The sequence below is a fragment of the Mytilus trossulus genome, chromosome 11 (assembly GCF_036588685.1).
Source record: "Mytilus trossulus isolate FHL-02 chromosome 11, PNRI_Mtr1.1.1.hap1, whole genome shotgun sequence".
NCBI classification, from domain to species: Eukaryota; Metazoa; Mollusca; class Bivalvia; order Mytilida; family Mytilidae; genus Mytilus; species Mytilus trossulus.
The window spans coordinates 24,124,816-24,136,322 of record NC_086383.1 but is presented as its reverse complement, the minus strand read 5'-3'; the positions used below and the strand labels follow the sequence as shown (position 1 = coordinate 24,136,322).

The 11,507-nt window shown below is 30.1% G+C and overlaps 1 protein-coding gene across 1 annotated transcript; it reads right to left on the bottom strand.

Annotated features, from left to right (window-relative positions):
* Positions 1 to 1,483: 1,483 nt before the first annotated feature.
* On the bottom strand, positions 1,484 to 6,262 carry LOC134689875 (uncharacterized). Its single transcript, XM_063549845.1, has 4 exons — positions 6,131 to 6,262; positions 4,891 to 5,016; positions 3,567 to 3,650; positions 1,484 to 1,821 (listed from the first exon to the last, which is right to left on the bottom strand). Exons 1-4 carry the CDS (start codon positions 6,213 to 6,215, stop codon positions 1,484 to 1,486), a joined length of 633 nt encoding a protein of 210 aa, XP_063405915.1. The 5' UTR covers positions 6,216 to 6,262.
* Positions 6,263 to 11,507: the final 5,245 nt, after the last annotated feature.

The window sequence follows — 11,507 nt, the reverse complement described above, 5'->3', positions numbered from 1 at the left end:
TTCAATATGCTCTTCTGAATTAATACAATAATTTGTTAATTCCTATAAATTTGAAAATAACTATCATTTATTTCATGCATAGTCATACAGGTTTCAATTTAGTTAACTTTAATGAAGGCCAATTTAACTTAATTTACCATTTCTTAAAACATGCAAAAAGTTTTGTATATAAGATGTTGAAATCTGTTTAAATTTGAAAACTATAAACATTTGCCATGATGAATCAAACCTTATTACAGAATTAACACAATTATCATTGCTGGTGAATAAAACAATACAATTTTATAGTTATAACTAAAATAAAACCTGCTTTGACCTTTTTTAACATTTTTACCTCCACCAAACATTATAAATACCTTCACATAAATGGTATGCTGTTTTAATCAGTTACTTTACAATTTTCTGAAATAAACCTTCAACTATAAGTATGAATCATCAATCTTATCATCTGTATATATATATATATATATATATAATTAACAAGAATACCTTCTCTACAAAATTTTATATTTTCAATTGAAATCACTCATATTTAATGGAGAAATAATTTTTCTATCTTCTCTTTATTTCTTTCTTTAACAAATAGAATTCTTGCAAGAATTCTGTCTTTTTTTCTTATTGTAATGAATGATACAGATTTAATCAATGACTGTATTAAAAGGATTTATTTCGTGTTAACTATCAGTTATAATTTAAAAAAAATGAATACAATTTCTAATGTTAAAATAAATATCACAAGGAAAAGGGAAAACTGATTTTTTTTCAAAATTATTATATTTCAGGCAGAAGATAAAACAAATTTGAAATTTAATTTCATAATATGGTAGTGATTATTGAATATGCAAAGCTAATGAACTAACAAAACAACATTTAATCCAACAAAAATAAAGTTATATGTGCATGATGTGGGAGAATATTTATTTATCTAGTGTTATAATTCCTAATTGTAATAAAAATGTTAATAACTTTTGAAGAAAAAATTTGAAGTTTCAATCATCTTATACAATATATTTGAACAAGTAAAATTTTGTTTTTTCTTTTATAGGAAGAGGAAATGAGTGTTCTCTCAGAGTTTATCATAATAAAGCATTATATTGACAATTTTTGCAGAAGAAAATTTTTATGTGCTTTTAATTTTTTCAAGACTTATTTCTATACATTAAAGCTGTTTAACTTTGCAAAAATTCTAAGTTGTCAAATTATTATATTGAAAAATTATTGAAGCTGCATCAAGTTTTATTGGATTAAATGTTGAAAAAATCCTTGGTTTCTCATTTATTGCAACTATTCTTAAACACATTTATAAACTCTCTCATTAAGTCACATCTCTCTTTATTTATCTCCTTTACCATACTCTCAAACCTCTCATACCTATCCTCTCTCTCCCCCTTCATTTCCCCCAAAGATTCTGTTAGTTCATTAGCTTTTCTCTTACGGGGTTGCTTCCCTTTTCCCTCTTTTTGCACTTTGTCTTTTTCAACACTCAAATCCATGGAGGAAATGGTCTTAGCTGGACGGATGTTGGGGTTGTCCCCAACAGCTTCTTCCATTTCCTCCATGTATTTGAAGTTATGCGTTCCTTCACCACTTTTTTATTTTTATCCTCCACCTGTTTGAACTTTGATTCAAGCTTCTGCCACTTGGATTTCAGTTGAATCCAAGTGACAGTTTTAGCTTGTTCATCGCTTGTAGCAATAAACTTTATAGCAATGATTTCCCACACTGCCTTCTTAGTTAATCTCCCCTCCTCAAATTTGTTGGAATGCTCTTTTATATATTCGATGAGCCTCTTGATGCTGCAGTCATCCCAGATATATTTTTCTGAAATTATGTACCATTTTACTTACTTTACATGTTAAATTATATGTATTATTTCAAATCAAGATAATGTGGACTGTTATAGAAATATTTCTTTTTGTTAAAATGTTGGATTAGTTTTCATTTACCTTTTGACAACTTTCATCTGTTAAGCTGATTGGGGATGAAATAAACAATTACAGTATTGCCCTTTTGAGGTTATGTAGATCTATGTAGTTCTGCTGTCTCTGTGACTCAAACGACATTGGTGATGAGTACCATTATATTATGAATTGTGGATTTTTTATGTTTGAAAGAAAAATGTTTACCTTCATACTGCTGGTCAAACTGTAATATCTATGAATTTGATCAACTGTTATATTTATGTAATATTGTAATATTAGAAAAACTATGTAAATTTATTAAAGTTATAAATGTTAAAGTTAGTCCATCCAAGTTTATTTCGTTGTGTTGTTCACACATGCTTGTAAAATTTTTACCTTATAGTTATATTTATGTATGTTCTCTATAACTATGTAATTGTAGTTTTATGAGAAATATAGTATTCATATTCGTACCCAGATATACCTATAAAAACTACAAGGCAAAAATGTAGTTCAAGTTAAGTAATATTCATAAAAATAAAAAAAAATCTCAAGCAATGAGAACTTTACAAATTGGTTTTGATTTTTGATTGCTCTATGCTGTATCTGCACAAAAAGGTTATTTCAGTTATTTTTTTTTTTAACAAATGGGTTATTTAGTGAAATGACTCAGTTATTATATTAGTTGGATGCATTATATGTATTGTCATTAAAACAAAGTTTATTGTGTTTTTTCTTATTTTCCTCATGGAAGTGATTCAAAATTTGATGAAATCAAATAATGTTCAATTTTAGACACTTTAGACCTCAATGTGGACCAATTTTTTAACGGGGCCCAAATATTAAAAATCTAAATAAATGGTTAGATTCTGGATTCAGCATATTGAAGGACCCCATATATTCAAATTTTTTTTGCAATAAAAAAAACTTTAATGTCAACCCTTTGGACCTTCATTTAGACCAATTTGAAAACAGGACAATACTGCGCAAATTAATATTTCTTGCTATTGGGTAAAACTGTGCACTGGAAAATTTCTTGCTTTTGCGCAATATTGTGCAATTAGGTATTTCTTGCTATTGTGCAATACTGTGCAATAGAATATTTCTTGCTATTGCACAAGACTGTGCAATTGAAGATTTTTTGCTATTGCCCAATACTGTGGAATTTTAAATTATAATAAAAAATCTATAAGTTTATGTTCAGATTCAGCATATCAAAGAACCCCAAGAATTCAATTTTTGTTAAAATCAAGCTAAGTTTAATTTTGAACCCTTTGGACTTTAATGTGTACCAATTGGAAAATAGGACCAAAAATTAAGAATCTGGATACATGGTTAGATGTGGCATATCAAAGAACCCCTGTTTAGACCACAACTCTCAAAATAATTCCAAACCTGCCGTTTGTGGTCATAAACCTTGTGTTAAAATTTTATAGATTTCTATTTACTTAAACTGAAGTGAGAGTGCAAAATCAAATGTCTTTGGACAACGACCCCAACATGATACCAATATACGACCAAAAAAAACTTTACGATTGTAAACAAATAATGAAGCCTTTATGATATACATTATAAATTTTTTATCTTTTGAATAAATTCCAACATTAATTGTTTTCCCTTCCATTCTGTTTAATATACAGATACAAGTTAAGAAAAAACACATACCATTTTCTTCCTCTGCAGCCTTGCTTGTTGATGGTACTTCTTGGTCTGTACAATTCTTTCCAACACTGGTACTTGCTGATTTAGCTATTGAAATAAGTTTAATTTTTATATTTTTTTTTTAACTATAGGACTTCAGTTTGAAAAGAATGATATTGTTTCTTGTTATATATATATATTTGTTGTAATATATATTGTTTCCTTGTTATATTTACATTTTTATTGTATGTACTGTACATATTGTTTCCTTGATATATATGCATTTGTTGCTCAATATTCATCATTTTTAAATGAATGAAGAAGGACTGTGATAAAACCTCTTTTATTAATTCTACAATGATAATAAATTTCAAAAGGTATTTAGTAGTTTTATTTTTAAAGAGTTATATATTTGCTGAATATTCATAAATTTTCAATGAATGAAGAAGGACTGTGATAAAACTTGTTTTAAAGCATTTTTAATTTTACAAGGATAATAAATTACACAAGGTATATAGTACATAAATGTACAAGTGTATATATATATATGTGAAAATGGATAGCAAACAACATGCAGGCATCAAACCAGCTACTTTTATTTTACCATTATATTGTAATGTTATTATTGTCAGTTTAAATTAAATGTACATGTATTGTGAGCATTTTTATGTATAAATAGATTACAAATATATCAATATGTTTCTGAGTGATGGAATAGTTTATTACAGTGTTTACAGCTGTTTTGATATATCAGACGTAATGGACATGATTTACAAGTATGCCACTACCAATACCATGAATTAAATAAACAAATTAATAAAAAATACTATATACTAATATGTTTTAATAGGAATAAAAAGAACATGCTTGTGATACTTATGGTATATTTGGGTCATTACCAGTCCAATCATAGTAATACGAATTACATGTGTATTAAGATGAATGTATGCCAATGTGTTAAAGCTCAGCTCATATATCATTGTATATAGTATTTAAATGTGCTTTTGAATATAATTACATTATATTATAATGATTAAAGATAAGCACATATTCATAGATCTTATTTGTCATTTACAAGGTTTTGTTTTAAGTTTCAGGGGAGTTGCTATGAATGAATATGATATACTGTTGTAATATTATATTTAAAAAAAAAAAAAGGGTAAAAGGGGTGCTACTCCTATAAATTTAAGTTGATCATTGTTGATATGCACATCTGCTTAGTATTTTCTTATTATCTATTCATGAAATTTTGTTTTGGGTTTGACAGAAATTGCAACAACAAGAACAAGAATACAGATAAATAGAATTAAGAATCTCAAATAAGTCTCTCCATCAATGCTATACATACGTCTTGGTTCAATAACCAAAATTTTTTCTTGTTCTACAGAACTTTCTTGTTCTGTCAATATGTTGACTCCATCTTTATCCAAAAGATGCCCCTGCTCATTTATTAATTTTTGTAGATGCTCTGGATCTACAATGTAAGGATACATATTTTTAAATGTGAGGTGTTTTAGGTGAAACACATTAAAACAATTGTTTATTATAACAATAAAAAATGGAATTCAAATATGTCAGAAAAATGTCGCATACGTAAAATTACATTACATTATGGCAAGTTATTGTGATTGGCTTACATTTACAACAACATCATGTCATTTTAAAATCAACCTTCATTTAATTTCCAATCAAAAATGTAACATTAATGATGAAAATACATGGAGCTACAATGTACTACAGTAAAATGCATACAGTACATATAGTTAAATAAAATAAAAACTCGATAGGAATTGTATTTTCATTATTCTATCAAAGAAATGTTATTATAGGAATTGAATATGGTGCATACATGTAAATTTGTTTTTTCCTGTCCTAAGTCATGTTACTGACGTTCAGTGGTTATCATTTGTTGATGGTTTTTTTAAGGATTTCTGTTTGTTATATATAGACCGGATCTAGGCCATTGGTTGACCTCTTTGGATTGTTCATTGTTGTTTGGCACAGTCAATTTTTGGGATTTTAATAGCTTTGTGTTTAGTTTAAGCCAAGACTCTGTGTTGAAGACCGTGATTAAATCTTAATTTGTTTTTACAAATTGTGACTTAAATGGAGAGTTTGGCCTTCGGGCTAGGGTCAAATTTACTTTTCAGTTAACCCCTAAAAGGGTTCGTTTAATATGACTGTGTATGGGTTTGAAATAAAAAAAAATGAAAAAATAAACCAACAAGTTACATGCTACACAATTAGCCCGTTTCTCCGGACTGGTTTAATTTTATTCAAACTTTCAGTTGGTTTGTTTTTACAAAATCTTATCATTTGCTTTTCATGTTTATGACAATGTTAGTCCGAGATTACTCTGACGTTCGACGGCTGTTTTGCCAGGCAAGCTGGGGCCGTGGGACGTCAGAGTAATCTCGGACTATGACACTGTATGATCTGACAATATCATCTAATCATGTTATTAGATAAACAGTTGGTTAATAATATTTTTCTGGGAGACAGCTTGCTCATTCATTTCATTGTTTAAAAAATTGTCAATATTAAGGTAAATCATTTATATAAACATGATTTTCCTTATTAATACTTACTGTCATGGTAAAAACTCATCATACTATATGTAGATTGAAACCTGTAATTTTGAAATTCATAGTTTAATACGGCCTCTGCTTGCATTGTCTGTTCGTGATGGATACCTTATATATTTAAAGAAATGAATTGACTTCAGTCTACTGTACCGGAGGCAGATGTCAGATGAGAAGAGTGCAGACGACAATGAAACAATTAGAATTCAAACGACGAAAAAATTAATCTATCCTTACATATCAAATGGCACCTCAAATTTATAACAAAAAGGTGCACAAACGATATAAAAAGACGATTTTTATTGCATCTCAAGCAGACGAGAATACTGTTACTTTCATTCATGTATTTGGATGAGCTTTTATGAATGGGCTGGAAAATCACAAATATGCGGCATTTTCACAAATGAAAACCCCCAAAAATAACTCGGTTGTGTAATTATATGTTTCCTTTAAAATCGTAAGTGTTCTGTGCCGTTGAAACATCATCATATATCTTTCCTTTTCTGTAATCTGTAATTGCAAATTGTTTACATTCTTCTTAAACTCTATTTTCCGCCATCTTGGATCTGTATTGGATCGGGGAAATCGACGAATCAGACGAACCGTATGGTACGGCGCGTTCCATTTCAGGTTCGAGGGGTTCAGCTGGTACGTACCGCATAATGGAAAGCACCCTAGGACGTCCCATATAAATATCGGCAATGACAAATCTCTCGATAAATCTGACGAATTTGACGAGATTGTTGATAGTTTTGCCACACCGTATGCTTACGGACACTGTACAATTTCTGTTAGAATATTCTGCGGGAAATAGAATAGTAAATCCAATGCAAACAAGTTGAATATCAATGAAATATCCATGCAAGTATAAATTAATGCATAAAGTAAATTTAGGAAGGGACAGGTAAACAACGGGGAACGAAGTAACGTAGACAATGTTGCCGATATCCCGTGATATAAGAATATTGTTCCGATGCGTTGGATAACCTTTCTATCCGCCTTCTAATAAAAAAAACTCTGTGTGATCGTATAGCCATTTTTCATTTATATAAGACTACATGTATATCAAATAAAAGAGAGCATTTGTATAATATCTAGTAGAGTCTAGCGAGTAAATAATAAATGATATCTGTGGAAAAACAATGCGAATGTTGTTTACATATTTTAATGAAAGCTCAAGTCTGATATGAAAACTCTTATAACGATAATCTGTCATAAGCAGACCTGTCCTCAGGTCTGGTCAATAGCAGACATGTCCACAGGTCTGGTCAAAAGCAGACCTGTCCTCAGGTCTGGTCAGGAGCAGACCTGTCCACAGGTCTGGTCTGAGGCAGACCTGTCCTCAGGACTGGTCAAAAGCAGACTTGTCCACAGGTCTGGTCTGGGGCAGACCTGTCCTCAGGACTGGTCAAAAGCAGACTTGTCCACAGGTCTGGTCTGGAGCAGACTTGTCGATAGGTCTGCAGCAGTCCTAAAAAGCAGACCGTAGGTCTGGTCCACCAACGACGAAGTTAACTTGCTTGACTGCTTAAAAATTCTCAAGTTAACTTAGAAAGCAGTCAACAAGTTAACTCTAAGTTAACTTTTGTCAAGGTTAGGACCGCATCCATCTGTATGTATGTTTAGTATGTGTTATATTTTAAATATATTCAATTCAATGTGTAAAGCTAAACCAATCTACATACTAGCAGTATTGTACATTTTGTTTTTTAAATGAATATCTGTAAATGAACAGAAGTACAGTTTGTGTTTCTTAACTCATAGTTTTGAATTTAAGTTGTGTTATATTAATGACCAATGGAAGATAACTCATAATCTTTAAATGTTTTTTTGTGTCTAAGACATTGTACAGAGTTATGATAATTTCATTTACAAAATCATCATGTTCCTTAAATGATCAGTTTGCAAAACTTATTTTAATCATGCTTGAAGATATTGACTTGATATTTGTTATATATATATATAAATTTAGCTCTTACTTCACAATATCTTTCAACACAAAAAGTATTGTGGATTTCTATGATACAGTGTGTATCACTATTTCATCATTTTGCATGATTCTTAGCCAGACTGCTACTTAAGTATACATTGTGTATGGTTATATTATTTATAAAGCAAACACTCTTTAAATAACCCTTTTAGATTAATTAATCTATTGAAGAGGATTTTTATGTAGATTAATATCAAATCACAATCACATTTTTTTTAACAAATAAAACTAGAGTCATCTGGTTCAATTGCACTTGTGATTCAATAGATGAAAGAATTCATATGAATCTAAGAATATTTACGAAGTTAATATTGAACAAAAAAGTTTATTGGCAAACAGTATTCGTAATTTGATATACACTTTTAATTGAATTTTGGGTGTAACGCGTCTTCTGATTGGCTGACGTTATTTTTTTAAGAGCCCTTTGACATAATTTAGTCATGTGATCGTGACGTCATCAACGTTTTTTCATGGTTTTCTACGGTTTAAAATAGAATTTCGAATTAAATTATAGGAAATGACTGCAATATTTTTTCTGTCTATTCGAAATAACATAAAAAATGTGGTGCACACTGTTAAAAAACCTTTACAGAAAAAAATATAAGATTAATTCCTTAATTAAAAAACATCTCCGAGTCAACATCGTAAAAAAAGTCTAGGCAAAGGTCTATAGTTCTTGACTAACGAGTTTGATTTTTCTTCTTCGCTATATTTTATTGATCTGATATTCTATGAACTTACCGAAACAAAACATTAAAAATCTTGCTTTGTTGACTGTTATTTTAAAGAAATAATATAAAGTAAAAATTCTTGAGATAAGTAAGTACTTTATGTAATTAACTTGTAACATGAGAAAAAACTAATGAAAATGCACATATCTTTAGAAGGAGAACTGACCAATAGGATAATGTCTATAAATATGTCAATATAACTAAAATTGTCTTTGAACTTTTTATACTGGCTTTCCTCTTCAATAATTGAACAAAACCGTAATTCAGTAAGTTTTCAATGGCACGATATTATATCGGTAACAAGGTCACATATGATATTATTGTATAGCAATATAATATTTCCCACAGAACGTTACCAAAAGTAAGCGTGCAATAAATTCTAATATTGCACTAGTGCAATAAATCTTCGAAATTCATGACGTCATTAACGTTTAAATATTAGTTTAAACCAATTTTTACTTTTAAATATTATATTGATATACAATAAAAGGGTTATTGCATGAATATTGGGAAATATTGTCCCTCGTAGAACATATATTGCAGTCACAAGCTCGTGCATTATAAAATTCTACTCGGGAGAATATTCCCCCATATTCATTCAGTAACCCTATATTATGAACACACACATACAAAAATACCGTACTTATCAATCTTGTGACTGAGTAATTCTTCAAAATAACGCGTGTACACTAAAAATTACAAAAAAGACAATTGTACCTGTTTTGGGCTACGCCATATTGGGATCACCGTATTTGCAATAACGATGATCAGTTTAAAGCTAGTGGTAATGCAGAAGGCGGATGACAAGACTCGTTCAAAGTTTACACGAATCTTAAAACTGTTATCATGCCAATTTTATGAAAAAGAATAAAACCCTGTTAACCAACCCACCAGCTGTGATGTGGTTTGAATACCGTATTTAACGTAGAGTAGACTATCCCACTCCAAGTCTATATCAAAATAAACTACCCGAAGAATGTCAAGGAAATTCATAACCAACCTATTGATTTATACTCCGCTAAATATTAATTAACCATATATTCTATGAATTAACCGCAATAAAATATATAGACTCTTCCTTTAACTGACAATTATTTTCAGGAAAATTATAAATAATTACAGTTTAGATATATTATTTCTTATCTTGGGGTAAGTTTTGTGTCAAATTATACAATTAACTTGTACAAACAAAAAGAAAATAATTCGTAGAACCTTGATACTATTTTTTTTTCTAAGATGAATTATGAGCGTTATATGCTATATATGTAATCTCATATACGTACGTTTTTTTGTTAAAAGTTGTATGTGCGCGTGAACATGTGGGCATCATAAAGGACTGGTCAAGTGATATGTAATACTTCGTATTTAGCAATAGCAAGTAGCTCTGTGAGGACACACTATGGATCTATTAATTGATAGAGATAATCAATTTTTACATAAATAAGGCCGTTAGTTTTCTCGTTTGAAATGTTTTACATTGTCTTATCGGGGCCTTTTATAGCTGACTATGCGGTAGGGGCTTTGTTCTTTGTTGAAGGCTGTATGGTGACCTATAGTTGTTAATGTCTGTTTCATTTTGATTCTTTTTGGATAATTGTCTAATTGGCAATCATACCACATCTTCTTTTTATTTTATTTTAAGGGGACAGGTACATTTTTACAATACGACAAACGAAGATATATAAATAGGATTTTGCATTCACAACTATAGGAATCTATAAAAATGCCTCTAAATAAGGATACACAAAAAAAAGGATAGTCAATCAATTGTATCTTACTTCCTACACATTTCAATGAACATGATCGTTTAAAAGCAACCGTGTGGAGACCATCTATATTCCATATTAGGTTAATAGGCGGTATTATTTAAACACATGGTAAGTCAATGATGTTGCGTTCCCTTATAAGCACAACACGGTGCTTAAGGATCAACTTGACAGATTTCAACAGACAAAGAAATTGATGATGCATGATTGAAATAGATTTATAAAATGCATTCAAAGTAGTTGTTAACATTTGTTTGAAATAGACAAATGATGGAAGTTCAAAAGTTGGTTGTTAATATAAAGTATTTGAGACTTAATTATATTGATAGGTAACTAATCTATATACAAAATGTTGAGATAGTTGAATTGGTGAGAAAAATGCGTTATACAATGACCAAATACGATCAAATATAGGTCTCGGTCTCACCCCATATGGAATTTATTGACCCCAGATATCGTATTCGGTCACTACATACTGTGTAACCATCAGCACAGTCCCTATCCACAACGATGGTTTTCAAAATTTCTGAGAGAAAAACACCACTGATCTATGCAAACAAGATAGTAACACCATAACTGCAGTAGTCGTAACACATGCACATCCATACAGACATATCCCTTAATATAACTATATTACAACCGATTCTTAAACTCCAATTCCGATGACAAAAATTAGTATTCGTTGACTCCTTGGTCATTCTGAAAGTCCAAAACATTTCACTACCAGAAAAAAAATATTTGACATCGTAATCGCTCGGCGTTTACATTATTATATTTTCACAATAGTTATTTAAGGAAAGTATCGGTACCGACTGTTTACACCAACTCTGACAGCAACATGAATGGTTCTTCTCAAAATAGATGAAAGTACTGAATAGGTAAATTTCCTAAGTAAA